The sequence below is a fragment of the Mesitornis unicolor genome, unplaced genomic scaffold (genome assembly GCF_000695765.1).
Source record: "Mesitornis unicolor isolate BGI_N332 unplaced genomic scaffold, ASM69576v1 scaffold20118, whole genome shotgun sequence".
Classification (NCBI taxonomy): Eukaryota; Metazoa; Chordata; class Aves; order Mesitornithiformes; family Mesitornithidae; genus Mesitornis; species Mesitornis unicolor.
Window position 1 is genome coordinate 1 of NW_010201461.1, and position 24,424 is coordinate 24,424.

Genomic DNA, 24,424 nt, shown 5'->3' on the forward strand with positions numbered 1-24,424 from the left:
AAGCTTAAGTTGCGGTCGGGGCTGGCCAAGCGCCACCGGCACTTGGGGCCACGCTGGTCAGGGCCGGTGCCAGAGAGAGAGCAAGGCGTGCCCTGCACCACCCTTAAATATGTGAATTCACAGGGGCGCTGATTGGCTTGGCCTTGGTCAGAGGTGGGTCTGACAAAGGCAAAGGGGGGGCTTTTTTTTCCACGTATCTTTTTAAAGGGCCGTCTCCATAGCCCTTCCCCTGTTACCAAAGACACAACCAAAAACCCCTCACAGAAAACCCAATACACTGTAGAAATGCAAAGGTTGCAAAGCACTCTCTAATTCGCTATTATAAGCACAGTTAAAAAAAAATAAAAGAATGGAGTGGTTTCATTGTTGTATTTCCATTCACAACCATTGCCTACATATATGCCACTCGTGATCCTTCTTTTCTTCCTTCTTTTTCTGCTGTAGAGTGAGTTTATTTTTAATATGTAGAGCTGCATGAAGGAAGATATGATGGTGTTCAGAACAAAGTCATATGTTGGTTTGTGGGCTGTACTGCTTGTTTTTTCTGATGCAGGAAAATGAGTTGCAGTATCAAAGTTAGCTGAATATTAGAAATTTGTTTTAAGATAAAGATTCTGACCTGTGGTGATAGTTATTTTATAACCAAAGCAGTATCACACACTATTCTTTTGATTCCAGACTCTATGACAATTTTAAAACGGGAACATTTGTTCTCTATAAGAGTACGTCTCGAGATTTTGAAGTTCATGTTCGCCAGTGGGACTGTGGAAGTCTTCACCACCCAGCATCCTGTAACTGTGGCTTTGTTGCCAAAGAAGGAAGTGATATAATTGCGTTTGACATGTGCAATGGTCAGCTACATGAGTCACAGCCACATATGTCTGTAATAAGTAGAGACACAACAGGAAGCAATGTCAGAATCACTGAGTCCTACCTAGGAAGAAAAGTAACAGTAAGTAGTGAAAAATTGCTTGTGGACGTAATAGTTATCTTAGTGATTACTTTTACAAGTTCGCACCAACTTCAGAACTAAAATGTGCTTTATTTTCTGTAATTAAAGCAATAGCATAAAGTTTATATTACATAGTCCTATGGCCAGTGAAGCCTATGAAGGATGTTGTCCTTAAAGCCAAAGAAGTGTCAACATGCGTACCTTTCTGGAACCACGTTGTCAGTCGCAGTATATAATGCCTGTGTGGATGGTGCATTTTTCTCATTCAAGATTCACTTATTTAACAGCCCTGATGTTTCAGAATGGGATCTTTGTGCTCTGTTTTGCTCATGCCAGTGTTATATAGGAAGGCTGTGCATGCAGATAATTAAGTATGCCAAATGGCATCCACAGAATTAGAAGTGTAGATGGTTTCTCTCAAGAATATGACCCTCAGATAAAACATTCACGGTTGTTTTTAGAATTTCCTGTATTTTTGTGTAGATAGATTTGCTGTAGGAATCCACTGAACTTGAAATGAAACAGAATGTAAAAATGAAACACCCGACTGCTCTTTAATTACTCTGTTGGTCTGGAAGGCAAGCCATAAGAAGATACGCCTTTTCAGCTTGGGTTTGGCTGTTGGTATAAGAATATTTTAAATATTTAGCTTTTATCTGAAGCACTTCATTTGAAGACTTCAGATATTAAATATTAAGACATTATTAGGCAATAGAGAAATTAAATTTCTCCCTTTTTAGAAGTAAGGATACTGAGGAAACAGAGAAATTAAGTGACTTTTTCAGATTTGTACAGCAAGTTAATAACAGAAACAGCATTTAAACTTGAAGTGGATTTTGTTCTTAAGGCTTGTAGTATTTCTTTCAAGAGATTGTAAAGATGCCTAAAATGAAATAGCTCAAAATAGTACCAAATATTTACTATCTAGAACATTTAGGATAAGCTTTGCAGGTAGAAATTAACTCTATAATAAGCTACTAAAACAGGGAAGCACGTAGCTGACAAAAAAGCAAGTTGAGAAAGATGCTGTCACAGAGTGTGTTCATACTACCAGAACCATGCCTTTTCACATGCTAACATCTGAAGAGTGAGCCGCCCATCTGATCTTTGATTTTCTGTGTTTTTGGGGACACTGACCTTCCACAATATACCTGCTAATGGTGGCTGAAGTTTATTGACCTATGGTGCACCATCCAGCTGTTCACTAGCCTTGAGATGTTTAAGGTTTTGTCTTCTTTTTTTTGTCTTCACAACAAGAAGAAATAATGACTGATAAAAAGTCTGATACAAAGTAATGAGAGCCAGAATTTAATGAGATGTCTTTATGTGCCTGGCCTTGCCTTGGTGTACTTTGCCACCAAACATACATGATTTTATTATGTAAAATGAAAGTCATGTTTCTCATTATGATATAATCAATCTCTTTTTAGGTTTTGTTTTCTTCTGGAGCTTTCATTCGTGCTGATGTGAGTGAATGGGGAATGAGCATCACGCTTAGGGCACCCAGTTCAGATTACAACCATACAATGGGACTCTGTGGCACCTTTGATGGAAGTGCAGATAATGACTATCACACTGCAAGTGGGGTGGAAATCCCAAACCATGCTGCTGTTCCTTTTTCTTTTATTAAGGAATGGAGGTAACAAAATACTTCTGTTTCATTCAAATGTCATAATTTTTGGTTCCACCTTTCCTTCATGCTCTTAAAAACTTGTGAAGATTATTTTTTTCAATATTTTGACAAGTTTTAAAGTTAATGTTAGGATGCCATCATTACATTCCAGAATTAATTTCAGAGAAAATTGAAGCTGAAGTGCCAAATTAGTATTTAAGTAGTATGGTGTACAATTAGTATCAAGGTATACAGAAATTAGTATCAAGTACAGAATTAGTATCAAGGTATACAGAAAATATCTACTCTTCTCCATTCTTCTATTGTAAATTACTCTCATGGTTTTGTGATTTAACTGGTCTTTAAATGTAACCGTGTGCTGTAAATTGTGCAATCTATGCTGTAGAAATATGAAAGAACAAAAACCAAAACAAATGTTAATGCTTTAGTATAACAATAGAAATAGTTCAGATACAGTTTCATCTTTTTCTTTCTTTCCTAGAATTTCACCAGGAGATAGCTTGTTTGACAAGACACCTGCTTCTTTAACATCTTCTAGGAAAACTGTCTTCTGTGACTGCATGCTTGAAGATGATGGATTATACCAATCAGTGAATAAGCTAGATACAGTCTCTAAGTCAGAACTTCCTCTGTATTGTAAAGAAAGTGAAAATGGTAGATTTCTTTCTTTGATACCAGGACTAGATGTCACCACTGAGTATCTTGGTCCTGTTGATTTTGTTGGAGGCTTAAAGAAACGTTCGTCTGCAAATGAAATGAATTCATCTACACTTCTGCAAAGGGAGGATAATCAACCTGAACTTCACAAAACATCACTAGTAAACATACATGTCTCTGCAACCTCAGTGGGAAATACTGGTGTAAAAAGAGAAGGAAATTCAAGCTCAAGCATTGGAAGAAATTCTCACCATTACAGAAGCCATCTTCACAAAAGTCAATCTGTTAGAAGCAGGAGGAAGCGCCAAAGTTATTATGAATACCATCCAGTATTTCTATTCCAAAGCCTTAGCCAAACAGACTTAGAGGGGTATAGCTATTTTTTCCCAGAGGATCATGCCGCTGACATGGACCAAAAGTTTCTTCCTTCTTGGCCCACACCTTCTGGCCTCACTGAGTCTAGCGCTTGGCTGCTGTGCCAGCAGGCAATAGCTAATTCCAGCATAGGAAGAACTTGTGGTGACCTTCTTGGTCGGCGAATAGAGGATGCAGTCAATATGTGCGTTAAAGATTTGCTGCTGAAAGATGACCGCAGTTGGGCAGAAGCTTCCATAGCTCTTCTGGAGAATGAATGTGAGAAGAGAGTTTTAGAACAAATAAATTACAACCAACAGGAACTCGAAGGGTCAGTTGAGAGCCTACTTAATGCGTTAAAGTGTCCCAGTCTCTGCAGTGGTAATGGAGAATGTACAGATTGGGGCTGTGCATGTTTTGAAGGCTACAGCTCATATGACTGCAGCATACTGTCTGGTAAGTGGAGGGGGAAAAATGAGATTTACTTAAATAATGTTCTTCATGTATGTGCAACATATGTTTATTTTGCTGCCTTTCTCTTCTGCTTTTGCACACTGTCAAGGGTTCCCTACAGTGGCCCTGTTTATTATCCAGCAATTTAGTGCCAATTCAATATAGCCATAATTGTTTTCTATTCAGCCTTCTTGTTTTCCAAGGACAAAACATGGGCTTAGTTTCTGGTATGTCAGTTTTAAAATATTCACTAGTTGGTGAGTTTCCAATCCAGAGTACTGCCCCGAGAGACTAGCAGTGTTTCCACACACTGTCTTCTTCAGGGAAGACCTGCCTTATCCATTCATTCCCTATTTTGTTTTATACTCTATGTGATCCTGTTTATTAACTCTAAGTGTGATGTTTTTCTCTTTGATGATGTTACATCTCTGTAAGCTAACTATTAGATAATGTAGAAAGAGAATTGATGGTGAAGAAATAAAAAGGTATAGCAAATAAAGCTGAGCAGATTGGTGGTGTTTGGTTTGTTAGTTTGTTTGGGGTTTTTTTCCCAGTAAATAAGACCTCCACTAAAAATGCAGTTAAGCAGGTACACTGAAAAAATATTGAAAGTACTAGAAAATTGAAAACCCTTTCAAAACAAAGCCTGTTAATATTTTGTTTTGCTGTGGTGTTTCTGTTTTAGTGATCTATTTGAAAACAAATGCAGAAAGAGTTAAAAGAATAATAAAATGAAATATTTTATTTCTCTTGAAATCAAACTGGTTTTGTTTCATAAAAAATATTTTGAGTGTTCTAATATTTGCCAGTTTATTTCCTGAAGTAACTTCCACTTGAGATGTTTCTGTTTAGTCTTTAAACAAAAAAATCCCATTATAAATTACTGCATAACTGTCACCTTTCCAGTTCCTATTGCTAGGGCCTGAATTTAATTTAGATTTTATTCTGCAAGAGTGATGTAAATAACCATAGGTGAGAAAATAGAACACATATTCACAGGTGTTTGTTATCAGATGAATAGTTTTTCTGTTCATAATATTCAAGTTCCAAGAGAAGACAAAAAGCCTAGCTTTAAAGCTAAGATTAATTTTAACTATTAAAAAATGTTTCTGTTTATGCCTTTCTTCAGCTGGCTCCGGATTTTATTGTTCATGTAGTTTGTTGGATAGACAAATAGATATATTGCTTAATATAAATGCATATGAATGAGTTGATGTACTGACATTCCTTGTCTAATCTCTACCTCAAAGACCTGCCTCCAGAAATTACGGAGCTGGAGAATGCTGGGCTGTGCGATATTCGACAGTATGACTGCACATCAGTGAGAGTTTTTGGACATGGCTTCAGGGAGTCATTGAATCTGAAATGTGAAATTATCAAATTACAGGTAGGTCTCCCTGAATAGTAACAATTATATTTTAAATTTGTCAGAGAATGAGGGAAAAAATCTCTAACATGTATTATTTGTTGATGTGGATACAGCCCAATGCTTTAGCAGAAGCTAAAAGCAAAGGCACTCAGCACTTTGCAGCAGACACTCAAGTATTTGCAAGATGTCCATTTCCTCCATGATAAGAGCAGTACAAAATGTAATGGGAATGTTCAGCAGCCGAGAAGGAGATAAGAGCCCATGGCAGCTATCCATCAGAAAAGGGCAAGGGCAGCCCTGTTAGGAACAACCAGTACATCGTCGTTCGGGTTTAAGTGCTTATTTAGAGGAATTGAAGTACCACTTCTTTGAAAAAGGACAGCAGGGTTAAAGACATTACTAGATTTCTGTCTCAAATCTAATGCTTGAAATAGCCCTTTTATAAACATAATAAATCTGTTACGAAAAGAGAAAGGGATTTTTGATGTGTTGTCCATTTCCCTGGGGTGGAATACTATGGCTATTTAATGATATATGTCAGCTCTATAGTCCAGGTTTGAATAGGAGGTTAAAAAATCTTGTACTGTAAACTAAGAGGAATCCATATAGAGAGACTGTTGTTGCTCAGACCTAGAATTTGCTGAAGGCAAATTTACAAGCTGTTTACAAGTGTTAGCCTGGAACAAACAATTGGCAATGACAAATTTTTATGTCACATCAGACACAAATAAAAATGCTTCATAGTAAAATTGTGTTTCATTGATGTGATGATGGTGGGGCAGGGGGGAGATGGTGAAAGGGGAGGCATTCAATGGGAAATTTTGTTCTTCAGACAAAAAAAAATAATTCCTTAGCTAACTCCAGCAGATGCTAAAATTATTTTGACAGATTAAGCAACGCTGGCTATAGATTTTTCTTAAACACAACATGTATCCACTCATCTGCAAATTGGCTTGAAATGATGAAGTTGAGAGTAAGTTTACAGTCCATTAGGTTAAAAGACTTTTAGACTGAGCTCACAGAGAGACAATTATTGGGAGTTCACTTATCACAGTTTGAAATGACTCAGTTTTAACTCATGGCAAGATATTCTGATACACTCTGTGTGGTGGTGTATTTGGCTCCTAACTACAAAAACTTTCTATTTAATCACTTTTATTGATGGTCTTCTCACTGGCAAGAGCCAGGTTGGAAAATGAACACTACTGCTGTTAACTGCAGTTGAGGAGGAAGCTGAGACTTTTTTCCTTGAGAATACAAAAGAAAGGATGTTTGGCTTTTTGTTTTGTTTTGCTTTGTTTCTTAGGACAGAGTAATAGTGGCTTTATGCATACGTCAATGGACTTGCAATAGTATAGACCGCCACATATTTTGATAATAAACTTAAAAACTTAAAATTAAGCTTAATATGTCATATAATAGGCATTTTGGGAGAATTTAGAGCTAATACATAATAAATTTCTTTTTTCTATTTTCACTTTTGAAAGGTTAAATGAAAACTCTTGTCCATAGGCTGTCCTACCATGTTAGAAAGGATGTAGGTCTCATGTATGATGCTAAAAAAGGTGATTCGGAGAATTCTGTATTGGAGTACCTTACAGAGGCAGGGCTGCTGTATGTCTCTTAATAGAGGTTTGAGTAGGATGTGGCCAAGGAATCTCTGATTACACAGATCCAGAATTTACTTAGATTTCTGTAAAGGATGAGATTGTGTATAACCTCCCCAGAACAAAAATACAGTTTTAGTTCCTTCTTATTTACATTGAACTGCAAAAGTAAGTTTTTCTGTGAACCTAATGAGCTATAATGCTGGTAGATCTGAAGATTCTTTTAATTGGTTTTTGAAAGGTTCATATGTTTCTGAAAAAATTATCTGAACTTGCCTCCAGCTAGTAACAAAAGGTTTCTGAAGAAATAGACTGCATCACATTTCAAAGGTTATGGTACTAAAAGTGCTCAAAATGACAGATTCAGAAATATTTAGCTGTTACACTTTTACTCACTCTTGCCATCAGTTTCTTAACTTGAGTATAGGGTGAAAGAAAAACAAGGTTTTTTTCTGTTTGTTTTATTTTTCTGCTTGAAAAAAAAATTAAATGCAAGGTCTTATCAGCAGATGACTGCCCATGTTAGGATCAGGATAGAATAAATGTCTCGACTGGCTCCAGTAACTGAAAAAATGTGCCAGCTCAGTAAAACCTAGTCAAGCTCAAAATGATTTTGATCTTGCTGTTCTCTTGATTCTTAGTCTGTCTCTATTCTTACTTCAATCTAACTTTATTTTCAGTATGCTTATCCCTGCTTCCACATCAATACTTAAATAGTATTATCATCCCTATTCTGTTACCCTGAACTCTCAAGATAGATCCTTGGATGACTTGTCGTCACTGCAGGTTACAAGAGAAGTCTACAGGGTTAATGTTGTAATCTATTGGCTTGTCCAAGGGTTTAATGGCTAAGTGCCAGTATTCCCCCAGCACCCAGAATGATACCTGAGCTCTGCCAAAACCACATCCGTTCCTCTGAATAAAGCTTGTACTCTTGTGGGAGCAGAGATGGAGAGGGATTGCGGCACTTACACATCAGATCAGTGCTGTTAGAGGATCACCCACTGCTTAAGCCTCCCATTACTCTCCAGATGGAAGAACTGTTGTCCTTGGCAATGCAGTGCCAAAGGGCCATGTGCCAGAAAAAACTTCTCTGCATTTTCTTCCACAGTAGCAGGCTTTGGTAGAAATCTATGTGTGCAAATAATGGCATTTAATATTTTCCACTGCATTCTGATCTAGAGACGTTAGACTTGTTCAAACGTTGTGCAATACAAGTTGGGTTTTTTATATTTTTATTTTTTTATACTTATATTTTTTAATATTCTCATAATGTATTTTGCTGAAAAACAAATTTTCTGTCTTAACATTTAGTATAGTGATAGCAAATGGATTCCTGGAGAACCTCTAACTATGCTGGCTGCCTTCCAAAATGCCAGGACTGTCGACTGCCAGTTACCAAATGATGGCCAACAGTCTGATGTCCTGGATCTGGTTGACGATAAACCCATTGCCAGGTGGCAAATAAAGGTACTAGCAGAAATTTAAAATATTCACTTACAGATATCTCTATTAAGATGAAAATTTGTTACATGGATATTATCCCTTTTCTAATGGTACTAAAGGTGGAACTCAGCTTTCTTAACTTGAGGTCTCAGTTTCATCACCTAAGGTTAAGTGTTGAGTGCCATTCGAGAGTGTTCTCCTGCAAGGGGACTGGTAGATAGGACCTACAGAGACACATGTTCTTCAAGAGTAGAAGTTAAAGACCAGGTAGTTACCCTAGAGCATTTCAAATTACATTAGACACTTTTACGGGAAAATTGAGTTGAGCCCAGTCTACACGTGAATTTCTGTGTGAGGCAGATGTCTGAGCTCTCATACAGATCGAGTCAATAAGGTCAATAAAGTCTACACACTATTCAGTTTACCTTAAAGTAGACACCTACACGTGCTTGCTCAAATATCTGCCTAGACTTATTGGCAGGATTGATTAGATTTCTGCTGACTAGTATGAGAGTTTTAAACAGCTAAATGTGTCTATCAATGAGGTGAAGCTTATGCTAACAGTCCACCCTGGTGATACATTGATACCTGTATGGGTTAATAAATTTTTACTGTACATCTTGCAGATTTCTAATGATGGATTAATTTATAGCAACTCTAGAACAATTATATTATATGATGGAGCCTGTCAGACATGTGAACCACAGGAATCAGGCTTATGTACGTTAAAGGTATGTATTTCATTACTCTCTGTGTTCATTATAAAAATACACTCTTTTCAGGTGAAAAAAAAAAGTAGAAAAATCATCAGACTGTACCATGTTCTCATTTCCACAGGGATTTTCCACGCACAGAAATGATGCACACAGAAAGAGAAGCTGGGATAAGGCAATTCTGAATTAAAAAAAAAAATCAAAACTTCATTTAATTAACAAATAAAAGCAAACTTGTTGTCCGTTGTTTAGATTTAAAAACAAACTTAGTTGTTTAGTGGAAGTGAAGAATAGATTAGATTTTGTTTGGCATTACAAATTCATTCAAATTAACTGTTTGATAACCAAATATTAATGAATCACATTGTCATCTCTCTAAAAGGAGAAAACATGCAACATAGATGGACTCTGTTATGGTGAAGGTGACACAAATCCAACCAGCCCTTGCTTACTCTGCAGACCTGACATATCAAAATTAACTTGGTCAGTTGTTGAAAGTAAGTTCTAAATAGTTTTGCGGGTTTTTTAATAGCAAGAAGTTGAAAAACTACTAAGTTTTTAAATTTATGGAAACAGTGAAGATTTTTGTTTAACTAGTTAAGTGTTTCATTTAAAGCTTAGTTCCTACTACTTTAGCTTGTAATTTGAAATTGGTTTTCATCTGACATGTCTGCTAATTTATGAAAATGATATTTTGTTTTCCAAACCTTACATATAAAAGTCAGGCTTTACTTTGAAATCTTTTAATATTTGTCAAATATTAAAATGCAGATGTTTGTCTTCAACATTTAGGAATAAAAGATATTTTTCAACAGATGACTCTGATACCAAAAAAGAGGAGAACACAAACTAAATTAAATAGCATGTTATATTGATTTGTCACTTAATATTTGGACATAATCCACATTGATGGCCTAAAGAAACACTTGGAAGCATATCCAAGGCTGTCATACTTCAGTCCAGTTAGAAACCACACCATGAAAAGAAGACCCAAGTCTAGATTCTTCATTTTCCTTCTCTATAGTATGAAGTTATAGCATAGAAATTGTAGCTATTTTGGCTCAAATCTTAAGTCTTTGGATGTACAAATCATATTGATCCCTTCACCAAATGGGACATCTCTTGTGGCTTTACTAGTGGCCGTTAGCCTGCTCCATCAACCCAAGCCCCCAACATCTCAAATACAAGTGTTCCATCAGTGTTTTCATCGGTGAATGTACTGGCAAGACTCTGCTTGGTCCTGTATGAGTGGGACTTCTGGTGCCTGTCTTGCTGAATCTTTTCCTAATTCAAATTTGTACTGAAATCCAAGGTAGCTATATCTATTCCAAAAGAATGAAATTTAGCTCACCCAGTAGTCAGGGAGTGAAGGGATTTCCATGTTACTGCCACAGACTGGAATTCAATACTGCCAAAGTCAGAAATGGGAGAAGAATGTAAACCAGAGGCAATTCACCAAAACCAAGGAGCACAACCTCTTCTCCAGAGTAGATGACATTAGGAATAGGGTGTCAGAACCTAACTGTTGAGACTGATCACAGCTTCTTTTCTTCTTCCTCCTTCTTTTCTGCCACAATGGGTGGTTTCCTGTGTGGAGCAGTCACTTGACTGTAATCCAAAATTTAGCAATCTTAATCACCTTCCTATATCCCAGGTTCAAAACCTACACTCTCTCCAGGGCTTCTGCTTCTCTCTTTTACAGAACTTGTCCTGGTGCTGGGGTTTTGTTTGTTTGTTTGTTTTCTCTTGCTGTCTCTAAAAATCTAGTTACTCCTGTCAAATAGGTTAGAGCTCAACAGTGCAGACATCTAAATAGACACAGACTTCCCAGTGGGTCAGTTGTTGTGTGACTGAAATCTTTCCTAGGAACAATGAGTGAATGACTTATTCCATCACCTCATGCTCAATTTTGCCAAGATAGTCGCTGCAGCCTAATCCCAAGTATTGCTTAACAATGTCTGTTTATTTGTTAAAGGAATCATCAGTCACCTCTGAGTTTTATGGCTCCTATCTTTTTCTCTCCTAACTATCTTTGCATAGTTAAAATACAGTGGTTAAATTCAAGAAATTCAGAGTTCTTTCTATATTTAGTTGCACTGCATCTTTACAAGCTCTAGCACAATTTCTTGGTTATGTTTTTACAGTTATAATGAAAATATCTAGTGTTTTTTCTGTGTAATTCAAATTACTTTAGAATTTAAGAGAAATAATTGCATGTGACTTTCTTAATAGAAAGATGTGCACCTTTTATAAGTATATTGTAACTTTTGCTTAAAAGAGGAATGTATCTCCTTTGTTGCAGACAACCAGCCTCCAGTGCTTGAAAATTCTCAGGTTATCCTACAGGCTTTTTATGGAGAAGATTTTGTATATCAGTTTTTGGCTTCAGATCCAGAGGGCTCTGCTATTCATTTCATATTGGATTCTGGTCCAGAAGGTGCCAGTCTTTCCCCATCAGGTCTCCTTTTGTGGAAAGCTGTGTCAATGAATCTCCATAAATTAACATTTTCTTTGACAGATGACTGCAATGCAAAGACCAAAGTAGAAATAGAGGTAATTAATATGACAGTAAAATGACACCTACTAATAAGACTTTTAAGATATCCAATTACAAAACTCATTGCTAGTTCATTAACAAAAAACTGTTCTATTGGGGATGTCTTGTAGGTCAGTGTAAAATCGTGTGATTGCCTAAATAATGGCTCATGTGTGACAAACATTAATTTCCCACCTGGAAGTGGAAGATATCTTTGTGTGTGTGTGGCTGGATTTGAAGGTGATCTCTGTCAGGTGAATACTGATGACTGTAAACTTAACCACTGTGGTACTGGCAGATGTGTGGATGGGATAAACAGCTATTACTGCGAATGTCCACCTGAACTTCAAGGTAAATTGCTACTTTATTTACACAAATCTACCACGTTTAGTAATAAATAGAAATTTCTAATTTTATGTCTACATTTTTTAAAAATTTTTGGCTGTAAATAACTTACTATTTGGGTGTGAAGAAATCTTATGGTCTTGTGGTAAAGTTATGTGATATACTTCAAGATTGTTCTTGCATGAATACAATGGTTGTTTATCTTATGAGAGCAAATTTCTATTGTTTTCTTCTACAGAGGTAAATTCGGCAACATGCTAAAACATAGGAGTAATGGGATTTGTTACAGTGTGATTCCTCCTATGCCTACAGATAAACATGTAGTCCCACAGCCCATATTCTACATACTCCACAATAAGCAAGATAATTTGGTATAAGATGAAAAAATGTGAATAGCATACCTAGTCAGCTGTACTTATTAGATGTACTGAAATACATTACACTTGATAGATGCCCTTTTTGTATTTCAACACCTGCATGCATTCTACTTTTATCTTTTATAAACACACTGTCAAAGTCTAGTGACACAATATTATAAGAAAAAAATAAATCTGTATTTCAATGCAGGTAAAAATTGTCAAGATGATGTAGATGAATGTATATCCAGTCCTTGCTTCCCTGGAGTATTTTGCTTCAATACTTTTGGTTCTTACTATTGTGGTCCATGCCCGAATAATCTGCAAGGAGATGGGAAGTCATGTTACGGTAAAATTATTCGTTTTTCAGAAGAATGCTATTATCTTATTGTCATTCAGATAAAATATCTTTGGTTGTGCTTCATATTTCTGACAGTAACTTAGAACTGTTTTCAGTAGTCAGTAAAACAGAACTGCATCTGTTGATGGCTGGGACAGAATCTCAGTCGATTACAATGTCAGACTGCACTGGCTTACATAGTTGTAAAACACTTTTTCAAATGACTAGAAAAAACAGATACAAAATACCCCAGTTCTTCTATATAAAAGTAGAGTACAATTAAAAGTATTCTTTTTCTGCATTATTTTCATAATATGAGCAATTATTGACAAAATATTTTTGACTTAGATTGCTTAACATAGAACTACTTACTCAAATCAAGGCACTTGCCAAATAAGGTGCCCAGACATTCATTTACAATGTACTGAATCACTTGTATTTTTAAAATACTCTATTGAAAGCTTTTAAGAAACAGTTTTTACTCTTTAGCTGCTATCTTAATTTTGAGTTGGTTTTATGTACTAAAACTTTAACTGTAATTTATTTGCAGTTGAAACAAAAGTAACCACTAAAGTGCTTTCACATCTTTTGTTTTTAGAAAGCTTTGAAGACACTAATGTTAAAAGAAAGGATTCCACAGGAGAAATTGGAGGGAATAAAGGTGATTTTTCATGGAGAAAATGGAATTTCTAATTCACATATTGATAAGAATATAGCTGGCAAATAAAGGTTCTAGACAGTTTTATGTTATTCATTTTAATTTTTCAGTTTGACTCAATTTAATTCATTGCTGGGGTTGTATTCTGATCTGAAAAATAAGACTGAAATGTCAATATCAACAAATCCCTTAGGTCAGTCGAGTAATTTTATTGACAGTGTGATGTATGACATTCTTACCACTGCCTTTTGTTTTTGTGACTAACCACTGACATAAAACAGGTGACAGGGGGATAGGGACATCTGTTATATGAGATAAGCAGAAGTTTATGGCATTCTGTTGAATGCCATTTTCCTACTTTAACTCAAAGGGAAGGTGAAGGATATGGCAAGTGAATGTCTTAATTCCAGAGCTCCATAAACGCTGTTGCTGGCATTTCCAGCTCCGTGCCTGCTGGGGCTTTTTTTGCAGGAAATCCTCATGTGGCTTTTCCCTTTATCTCTGCACTATCAGTGGGGGAGAAAAGTCTCGCACTCCACTGCCAGTGCTGGGTAGCTCTTCATTGGCTACAAAATGGTTTGGTTATCAGCAGTGGGAATAAGATTCTGTAAAGTTTAACCTTTTGTAGGCCATTTTTTAGTACCGTTCTAAATGAGGTTTGGGACAGAGCTAAAGTTAAGGTGGGTAATCTCCTCCAGTTTCATTCCTCCTCTGCCCTGTAATGCTAAAAGCCCCCATGCAGCATTTTGCCATTCTGGCAACATATTCCTCATATTCAGATTGAACCTCCTATGCTCCAGCTTGCACCCATTGCCCCTTGTCCTGTCATTGGCTGTCACTGAGAAGAGCCTGGCTCCTTCCTCCTGACACTCGCCCTTTAAAAATTTATAAACATTAATGAGGTCACCCCTCAGTCTCCTCTTCTCCAAGCTAAAGAGACCCAGCTCCCTCAGCCACTCCTCATAAAGGAAATGCTCCACTCCCTCAGTCATCTTTGTGGCTCTGCGCTGGACTCTTTCAAGCAACTCCCTGTCCTTCTTGAGCTGAGGGGACCAGAACTGAACACAATATTCCAGATGCTGTCTCACCAGGGCAGAGTAGAGGGGGGGAAGAACCTCTCTCGACCTACTGACCACAGCCCTTCTGATACACCCCAGGATGCCATTGGCCTTCTTGGCCACAAGGGCACAGTGCTGGCTCATGGTCATCCTGCTGTCCACCAACACCCCCAGGTCCTTTTCTCCTGTGCTGCTCCCCATCAGGTCAGTCCCTAACCTATGCTGATACACAGGGTTGTTCTTTCCTAGATGCAAGACTCTACACTTTCCCTTGTTGAATTTCAGCAAATTTCTCCCCACCCAACTCTTCAGCCTGTCCAGGTCTCCTGAATGGCAGCACAGCCTTCTGGAGTATCATTCACTCTGCAAACTTGCTGAGGGAGCACTCAATCCCCTCATCCAGATCACTGATAAAGACGTTAAACAGGACTGGCCCCAAAACAGAGCCCTGGGGAACACCGCTGTGACTGGTCGCCAACTGGATTTAGCTCCATTTGCAACAACTCTCTGTGCTCGGCCATCCAGCCAGTTTTTAACCCAGCAGAGCGTATGCCCGTCCAAGCCATGCCCAGCCAGCTTCTCCAGGAGGACACTGTGGGAGACAGTGTCAAAGGCCTTACTAAAGTCCAGGTAGACAACGTCCACAGCCTTCCCCTCATCCACCAAGCAGGTCACCTCGTCATAAAAGGAGATGAGATCAGTCCAGCAGGACCTGCCCTTCCTGAACCCATGCTGACTGGGCCTGATCGCTTGGTTGTCCTGCATGTGATGCGTGAAGGCACTCAGGATGAAATCATCATCCATCACCTCCATCACCTTCCCTGCCACCGAGGTCAGACTGACAGGTCTGCGGTTCCCCAGGTCTTCTTTCTGGCCCTGCTTGTAGATGGGTGTCACATTTGCAAGCCTCCAGTCAAGTGGGACCTCCCCAGTCAGCCAGGACTGTTGGTAAATGATGGAAAGTGGTTTAGCAAGCTCTTCTGCCAGCTCCCTCAGGATCCTGGGGTGGATCCTATCCGGCCCCATAGACTCATGCAGAAACCTTAGGAAAGTTGATGAAAAAGTTTGGAGAGCAAAACATAGTAATACTTTTGCTACAAGGTGGTGAATTTTTCACTTAAAATACCATCCATGGTGCATCAGTAATTATATGCATGTACGTACTTGTGATTAAATATCTGCTTTTAGACTCTAGGCTTATTAAACTGGTGAACCATAAGCAGAATAATTTTAAACTCTGTTTCAGTTATATAGTTGGTAGCAGTATATGGAGCTGGTAATTTGCTCTGACAGTAAAGCTGTTTGTTGACCCAGTATGGGAAAATCTCTGCTGTCTTCATCATATATATATGGTTATATCCTTATATACCTATCTTCCAGCCATGAAAAGTCCATTGTGAGGGTGAGAAAGGATGTAGCCAGAATACCTTGATCTTCTCCAGTTCTGCCAGTTAGGTTGGAAGGTTCTACTCCACATGTATATTCTGATTTAGCACGTGCAGAGACTTCCTGAAGCACAGAACGAACAGGCTGTATGTTTTTCTGTTCAGAAGACATTTCCCACCCTCAAAAGGAAAAAAAGTCTCGTAATATTACCGTACTCTTTCCCCCTGCTTTCTTTCTAATATGCTGTAGGTTTTCAACCATCATCCTTTGAGAAGGTTTTAAGCATTTCAAGCTATACTCGCAGTTCTACAGATGTCCCTGAGAGATTTATTTCTACAGAAATGGTCAGTAGCAGCACTCCACCAGCCTCCACAATAAAAACTATCACCACTTGGAAGTCACTTAATTCTCAGAGAAGTGCTTCTGTACAACCTGCTGTTACTGGAAACGTCGCTCATGTTCTCAGCACCATCAGTGGTCACCTTGCTAACATGGAAGAGAGTTCTTCAGTGGATGCTGTGGTGACTGCATCTTCAAGGAGCCATGCCGTATCACCTGAGCAGAAAACATGGGCACAAGTTGAGGCCTACAGCTCTTTTGAGACCAGCAGGAAGGCTTCTCCTAGCAGCAGAAGGAATACAAGCAAAGAGCTTGCTTTGTCAAGCAAAGTACTCAGAGGTGGAAATGCTCACAGAGTTCAGCACCTGTTAGCCAAGCATAAAGCAAGTCCTTTGCCTTTTGTCCTGGTTGAAGTCACTGTCCCACCAAAAATGCTTCCTGAAGAATTGAGTGAAACAGTGATTCCCAAAGCAGTAACCTGTACTGATTTACCCTGTTTTCCTGGGGTACCTTGTGAGCCGAGTCAGGATGGAAGCGTCAAGTGCGGTCGTTGTCCTTATGGTTATTATGGCAATGGCTTCACTTGCAGAGGTATTACAAATAACTGCACTAAATGCTTTGCAGAAATTAATCTTGTGACATTTTTATAACTTGAAAGTACATTGTTACTGTGTGATCAGTGACATGCATAGAGTATTGAATTTTCTCATTTTCATTATTAATATTGGCAGAGCCTACAGGCTTTTTGTTGTATGGGTGCACTTAAAAATATTATTCTGGTGTGGTTCAGGTTTTCCACTTACGGGCAGGGACCGAATGCATTCTGTGTGATCTGTTTATTATTTTAGGCAAGGCAGTTTTGCTGAAATGCCACTTTAATTTTGCTTATTCCTTTCTTTGTTTTCTCCATTGCCTTTCAGCAAGATGTAGACAAACATGTGGCAAAAATATGGAATGTGTGGCACCCAATATTTGCAAATGCAAGCCTGGTTACACCAGTTATAACTGTCAGGCTGGTGAGTATGGCATTGTGGGTAACTGTGGTAATTCATATCGACAAATTAATGATTTGAAGATCACTGTTCATTTTTTGCACAGCTTTATGCAGACCTGATTGCAAAAACCATGGGAAGTGCGTTAAGCCGAATGTCTGTGAATGTCTACCAGGATACAGTGGCTCTGCTTGTGAGCAAGGTAAATAGAATATTTTTCGCTTTTGAATCCATAAATACCCAAAGGATGCTGTAAATAACTTCCATGACTGTTCATTCTGACAGCAGAGATGTGTTCTTTAACAGAACTCTTTGAGTAACACATTGGCATATACCCTATTTTCTTGATATATACTGTGAATGTTGCTTGTGGTTGCATATTCCTAAATTTAGCATTCATAGTAAACGGAGGAGTTCACCAGTGAATGTAAATCTCTCTAATCTAAACACTCCCAAAGAGGGGAAAGTCCTGTCTGGAAATTGACTCAGATTTCTTTTCTTCAGGACGACCATCACTGCTGGGTCTCTGTGTACTCTGTTGGAATTAAGTTCTTCTTGTTACTTATTCTTGTCAAAAGGCATCGCATAAATCTCCTTATTTTATTTCCAGTTCTTTGCTCACTGTCAATTACAAACATTGTCTTTTTTCTAAAGCATAACCAATCCACGCATCTTTTTAGAGGCACTTTCTTGAACAACATAATTCTGTATCTGCAGCACATTGTAAACCACCCTGTCAAAATGGAGGCACATGCTTGGCCAGAAATCTCTGCACCTGCCCATATGGTTTTGTAGGACCAAGATGTGATACAAGTAAGCAAAAAAAGCAGAAGAATACAGAACATTTCTCCTGTTCTTCAGGAGCAAGACAGCAAATAATTGTTTAAATTTTCTATGTGCTCTGTCTAATGCTAGCCAACAACATAAAATTTGTGCCTCTTTGAAGGCTCCCATACTTGGACTTTTTGAAAATTAGTTGCATAGTATTTGCACATAAATTTGAAAACGTAACTATAAAAATTTTACAATTTATGATCCATGAATATGGAAACAATAAGCATGTTGCATATGTGATACCACCTTCAGAACAAACACTGATGTTTAATGCATCCCTACAGTTTTTTAACTTCTATCACCTTAAATTGGTTAAATGCTGGGGTACATCCAGAAGTTGGTATTGGTGAATGTTGGGTCAGAAAAACTGGGATACAGGAGAACTGAATTCAGAACCACATGGTGGGGTTGGTTTTTTTTGTTGTTGTTGGTGGTGGTTTGTTGGTTGGTTGGTTGGTTGTTTTTTCCATCTGGCATAAAAATTTGGAAAATTAGTCTCACATAAATTGTCTTTTACATATCGAATTCTACATGCTGCAATTTGGCAATTCCAAATATTGGGTAGATTTCATACTGGTAACTTTTAGTATTCAGAGAGTCTAAATTTAGACATGCTGTTTAGATACATTCACCTGAATGTGCCACTGCGTTATTGACCCCAGATTGAACAAGTCCTTTGTTCATCCCCTCCTCAAATCCCAGGACTCTTCATTCTCAGTTTTTCTTGTTCTAGTTTCAGTAGTGACACTAAAAAAAAATGCTGCTCTTTGTTAAGCAATACTAAAGAGAATGGGATGTTGTCCTGAAGAAGTGATTTATGGTTTTCCACAGTCATGATATTTTAATGTCTTTGCTTGTTAGTCTCGTGTCACTCCTTGTGTGCAGCTGCACTTGCTGAAGTGATGGACGACTCTTGAGTGAACTTTATTGGGGTCCATCAAATCCAACATGTAACATGTTTGTCTTTTAGTATTGCATTTCCTTTCTGTTCTTTAGAACTTATTTGAAATTTTCTAGATTTTTAACTCTGAATATAACCCAACGATGGGTAATTACACGGAAAGACATTTTATTTACCTTTCTAGTCTGGCGCTAGCTTTTTATGGCTTTGATACTGGATTGATCTATTCAGCTCTTCAACTAGTGGAATTGTGTGTTATTTCTAGTGTTAATATTTGGGAAAGAACTGAAAAATGAACCAAGCATAATTTGTAACATATTTCTTTCTCTCTCTTTGTCCTCCCACCCCCGTCTCCTCCCTCCACTTCTCTTTTGCTTTTCCCCAACTTCTTGGATGGTAGTGGTTTGCAACAGACACTGTGAAAATGGTGGCGAATGTCTTGCTCCAGACATCTGCCAGTGTAAACCTGGGTGGTATGGACCTACGTGCAGCACAGGTAACACCCCTGCAACATCCATGCTTCTGGGAGAGCATCTGCGGGACCTTCCATAGTTTGAAATTTGGAACAGCGTGGCTCAGACAGCAGCGTTGGGTGGCTGCTCACTGCCATACAGGTCCTGCACTCCCTCGTGTTCCTGCATTTTAGCAGTGCCTCTAGAAAGTCTAATACTGATCCTGAGATTTTGGGTAAAGACTTTGTGAATGGTGTTACCTGCAGTTATCTTAAGTGTTTAACTCCTGTCCCTGCAACAGAAGCATGTATTTTATAGACTTTATTTGGATGTCATGTCTTCCCACTCTCCCTGACCCTATTTCTGCAGCAATGTGTGACCCTGTGTGTCTCAACGGTGGTTCCTGTACTAAGCCAGATGTTTGTCTCTGCCCACATGGATTCTTTGGTGCCCAGTGTCAGAATGGTAATCTTGTTTTGTTTCCCCACCTCACTCCCCTTTTAGCTAACATAATGAGGACAACTGTCAGAAAAAATTGTTATATTAAGGCACAAAATTTACAGTCAAGTCACCTACCTGAGAAGTGGTGCAAAACAGAGATTACATTATTTTGTAGATGTTATGGCCAATTCAGTAAATATCCAAGGAAAATGGAGACTCAAATTTTGCTTTGTCTTTCATTCCACTTTTGAGCAGTTTTCAACCAGTTCCACTGTGTATTACGTAGCCTGGTTACTCCTGTACATGTACAGTTGCCAACCTTGACCCCTTCTCATCTGATTTTGTCTTTACTATTGATAGGCACCAATCCACATTAATACGATTTTTACAAGACAGGCCTGATAGTGCTGAATGTCTATATAAACGATCAGAATTGTAGCGTTGCACTCTTGTTTCCTAGAAGTATATCACTAAGTCAAACAAAATGCAAACTACAGCATTTTCCTCCTGTTTGTATCTTTTAGCTGTCTGCAGCCCACCTTGCAAGAATGGTGGTCATTGCATGAGAAATAATGTCTGTACTTGTCCTGATGGATACACGGGCAGAAGATGTGAAAAAAGTAAGCCAGTGTTAAAATAATTCCAAGATCTGAAAGTAACAAATAAATTACTCTGTAATTGGTTAAATATATTAAACGGAGATGGTTTTGATTTTAAGGTGTCTGTGAGCCGAGGTGCATGAATGGAGGAAGATGTGTAGGGCCAAACATTTGCTCTTGTTCTTCAGGATGGAGAGGAAAAAGATGTAACACTCGTAAGTATCTTGTATTTAAAGGGAGAACCATACCTTAAAAGTAATGCATGACTAAAGGACAACTCTGTCCACGCACATAATGTGAAGTTAGTGCCAAAGAACTCGAGAATATACACACAGGGAAAAAATAATGGTCTGCAACTTGGCAGAAAAATTTTGGATGGAGGACTCATACCATCCAGTTCTTAGGCTAAATAATGAGACCAAAGTATATTTTAAATTCCTGCAGAGCAAATAATATCTGTTTCTTTCTCAATTCTTGTCTAAGTGAGAAACATCTGTATTTCTGCAAAGAGCTGAGTCAATGAAGTGAAAGAATTTCTATTTGTGCTGTAGGACATAAAAGCAGATATAATAGAAAAAAAAGTGCAATGAAAGATTGAAAAACTGTGGAAACATAGTGGGAAATGATTGGAATAGAAAATGTAATAGGCACAGGCTCTTTAGGAAAGGTAGAAATAGGACTGTGATGGTAGCACAGCTGTGGGTCACACTGTATCTTAATGAAGATATTGATGGTGCATAAATAAAGTGTGACAGTGTGGATAAAAGCACAGTCTGCATGAAAATCAGCATGAGGATAGGTGGTAGAAATCCAATAGATAAAGTGTTAGTGTCTGTCATAGTACCCACCAGAGGCTCAGCTATTGATATGGCCGATGAGCTCTCTAATGGCATGGAGGAAAAACAATTTTCCCTCTATTACTTTCTGTAATTATTGGAAAGTTTTATTGAAAAAATATTACCCATATTGACTGGGGTGAGATATTCTTGGATGCTGTGGAAGGGAGATTTGATTATCAAATAGTCAGTTAACCAATGAGAAATAACAGTGATTTAGATATGGCTTAATAAGCAGGGATGGATGTGCATAAAAAAGGGTCATAGAAAATAACTTTGGATCAACTCTTCCTGAGTTGTTTTGCCATGTGTTAAATTACATGACAGACAAAAGAGCTTTTGTTAAGGTGTAGGTTTTAGAAATGTAAATTTGGAAAAAAACCAAAGCTATTTAGTGGTACTGACTTAATTCAGTATTCCAAGCTTTTGTAACAATCTGCGATGCACCAGGGTATCTCAGCGCATACTTTGGCTGTAGAGCTTTTTGTTTCTAGTTGCCTCTCTTCTTTAATATCCTGTTGATCTTTGACGGATTTTCAGTGAAGATGATGCAACTCTTGCGTATGGAAAGCACTCAACCTCTCGTGGGCATCCTGCAATGTAAATAATAAGTAACAGAAATCCCTTGGTATATAACCAAACTTTGTGATGATGTCTGTGCAGCAATCTGTCTTCAGGAATGTAGGAACGGCGGGGAGTGCATTGGACCGAGTACGTGCCATTGTCCTCCGCAGTGGGAAGGAATCCAGTGCCAAACACGTAAGAATGATGGGACCTGTAAACCTTTTGTATCAGCATGGTTCAGACTGCTTCAGCCATGCCTTGGTTGTATTCTAACTCAAATCTATGTCAAAGGCAGGATAAAGAGTAGAGCTTCCTCTGCCCGTTCTGAAGCCCTCCAGAAAATGATGGAGGGACCATGGCAGTATGCAGTGGTTTGTCCTAACACCATACGCTGCTACACAAGCCCTGAGAAGCCATTGCAATAGCTTGAAATAGTAGGATGCGTTAATAAAAAAACAACCTTACTCATGTCCTTAGCTTAGTCTTATACCTGCCCTCAGCATGTTCCTGTATTAAATCTGCATCAAAGCATAAGGGGGATGGGATAGGCGTAAGAACAGTTGCCTTCACATGATTGTGAAGTCTCCTTACACTGAGGGGTGTTTCCCTGTGAAAATAGCTACCAGGCTCTCAGCTCCTATAAGCAAGCAGAGTAAGTATGTAGAGATAGTAGCCACTTCCTTCATCAAGTTGTTTTTGTGAATAAAGCCACATATGTACCTCTCTTGTTTTAGCTGTGTGCCACCAGAAGTGTCTCTTTGGAGGCAAGTGTGCATTGCCTAATGTATGCTCTTGTCGTCCTGGTTACACTGGAGTCCTCTGTGGGAAGAAAATTCAGGTATGTGTAGAGTCAAGACACCATCACAGATACAGCAATTTGAGAGTCATTATCAAATCCACCCTTGTCCAAAGAAGCAGCATGGAATACACCAAGTGTGTTTGTCTTCTTTCTTTCAGTCTCCAGTGAAGCAAAATTAATAAAATTCCTAAAAACTATACCAGTAATTTACAGACTCTAATATTTACATAGTTGTTCTCAACATGTAAATTTCCTTTATTTCTAATTAAACTGATTATCTCTTGTCATGCCTTAAGTGGCTGTAGCAGGAACTGATAACTATCCTCTTCATAACCACTATTCGCTTTCCCAGCATCTGGCCCCATTTTAGACAGAAGTATCCCTGACTTGCATCAAGTCAAGCCTTGATCTTTTTAAACTAACTACAACGTCACTCAGTTCATCCCTGTTTTATACAAACATTCCTTATCCCCAAGTGTATTTTTGGGAATAGCTTTATTTTTTTAGTAAATTTTAGTGAATTACAACCATTTCTCTGTATAAAACTGCACATCCTATAAAGGTAAGACTGTAATGTTTGCAATAGAGATTTCCAAAATGTGACCTAAGAAGAAGAAATAATTTTTAATTAAATCTTTACATAAATATATCTTGCAAAGCATTAGTATATTTTTAATCTAGAAAATAAATTGCTGATCACACAGTGCTGTCTCATACACTGACCAAAATGGCACATTTTCTTAAAGAAACAAACAAGCCATATGCGCAACTTTAACTTAATGTGTTTCTGCATATCAGGAAAGCAGAGATTCATTACAGTTGACTCTTAAACTTTGTCAAAAAAATGGGCTACATCATTAAAGTCTTCTTTTACATTTATTTATTTTTCTCTCTAAGGTACAAAGGCATCATGGTTGAAGAAAACAAGTGTCAATTAAATTGCGGTGCTGCATGGATGTATGAGACTTGAAAATAGCAAGAGGCTTGAAGGCAATTACAGAGTTTATTTAAATGAAAGGAATATCCAGAAGCACTATTTTAAGAGATTTGTATTACACTCGTGAATTTCGGTGAGCTTCAAAACAGCAATCTTGTAGTCATTAAAACAGGTATATTTCTATAACATTTGCTACCTCATGCACAAACCCCACAGCCTCTGATTCATCACTGGCCTCACAGATTTGAGGAATGATGCAAACCCAAAACTCTGCAATGTGTGGATGTAGTCAACTGGACTATGAAACTTCCTCTGTGGGAACAAGACTGTGATAGCTGCTGAGTGTCTCTAGGAAAGATGGCAGCACTTCATCACTTGTGAAGGGTACCTTCTGTTTTTTAAACATGGTTTACATACATATTATTTGGTTGTGTGAAGAACAAAAAGCTGAACTTTTTTTTTCTCCTTTGCCCTGTATTTGCGCCAATCTGTTATAATGCCAGCTAATAGTGAGGATGGAGAGAGAACCTAAACCAAGGCTTGGCTACCAACAATGGAGATAAGGCCATGTGTCTTGTTAACAGTCAAGGAGATGCAGAATAATTCTGGTTTATCTATAGCAAGTGTTTTCAGTCAGGAGCCAGATCCCAACTCTTCTGTTGTGGCTTCATTACTTACACTCACAAAGCTGCTGAATTATTTCTGTTATCAGTAAGCCTCTTTTTTATGCCCCTCTTTTGAGATGGCATTCAGTAACAGGAACAAATTCTGTCCTTGAGTCTCTGAAAGAAATTTGACAATGCTTTTAGCCATGCTGAATCTTAAAATAGGAACTAATAAGAGGTGTAATTTGCTGTACACCATGCC

General features: G+C 38.2%; 1 protein-coding gene across 1 annotated transcript; it reads left to right on the plus strand.

Annotated features, from left to right (window-relative positions):
- Positions 1 to 631: 631 nt before the first annotated feature.
- VWDE (von Willebrand factor D and EGF domains) lies at positions 632 to 23,538 on the plus strand (the record flags this gene model as incomplete). The annotated part of the gene is made up of 22 exons (XM_010190104.1): positions 632 to 952; positions 2,383 to 2,591; positions 3,067 to 4,052; positions 5,300 to 5,436; positions 8,340 to 8,495; positions 9,098 to 9,202; positions 9,567 to 9,681; positions 11,487 to 11,737; positions 11,852 to 12,071; positions 12,633 to 12,770; positions 13,360 to 13,422; positions 16,113 to 16,793; positions 17,123 to 17,218; positions 17,301 to 17,396; positions 17,912 to 18,007; positions 19,330 to 19,425; positions 19,751 to 19,846; positions 20,347 to 20,442; positions 20,541 to 20,636; positions 21,921 to 22,016; positions 22,556 to 22,659; positions 23,518 to 23,538. Coding segments are annotated over 22 exons (4,275 nt in total), but the record flags the coding sequence as incomplete, so codon positions are not given.
- Between the last annotated feature and the right edge of the window lie 886 nt (positions 23,539 to 24,424).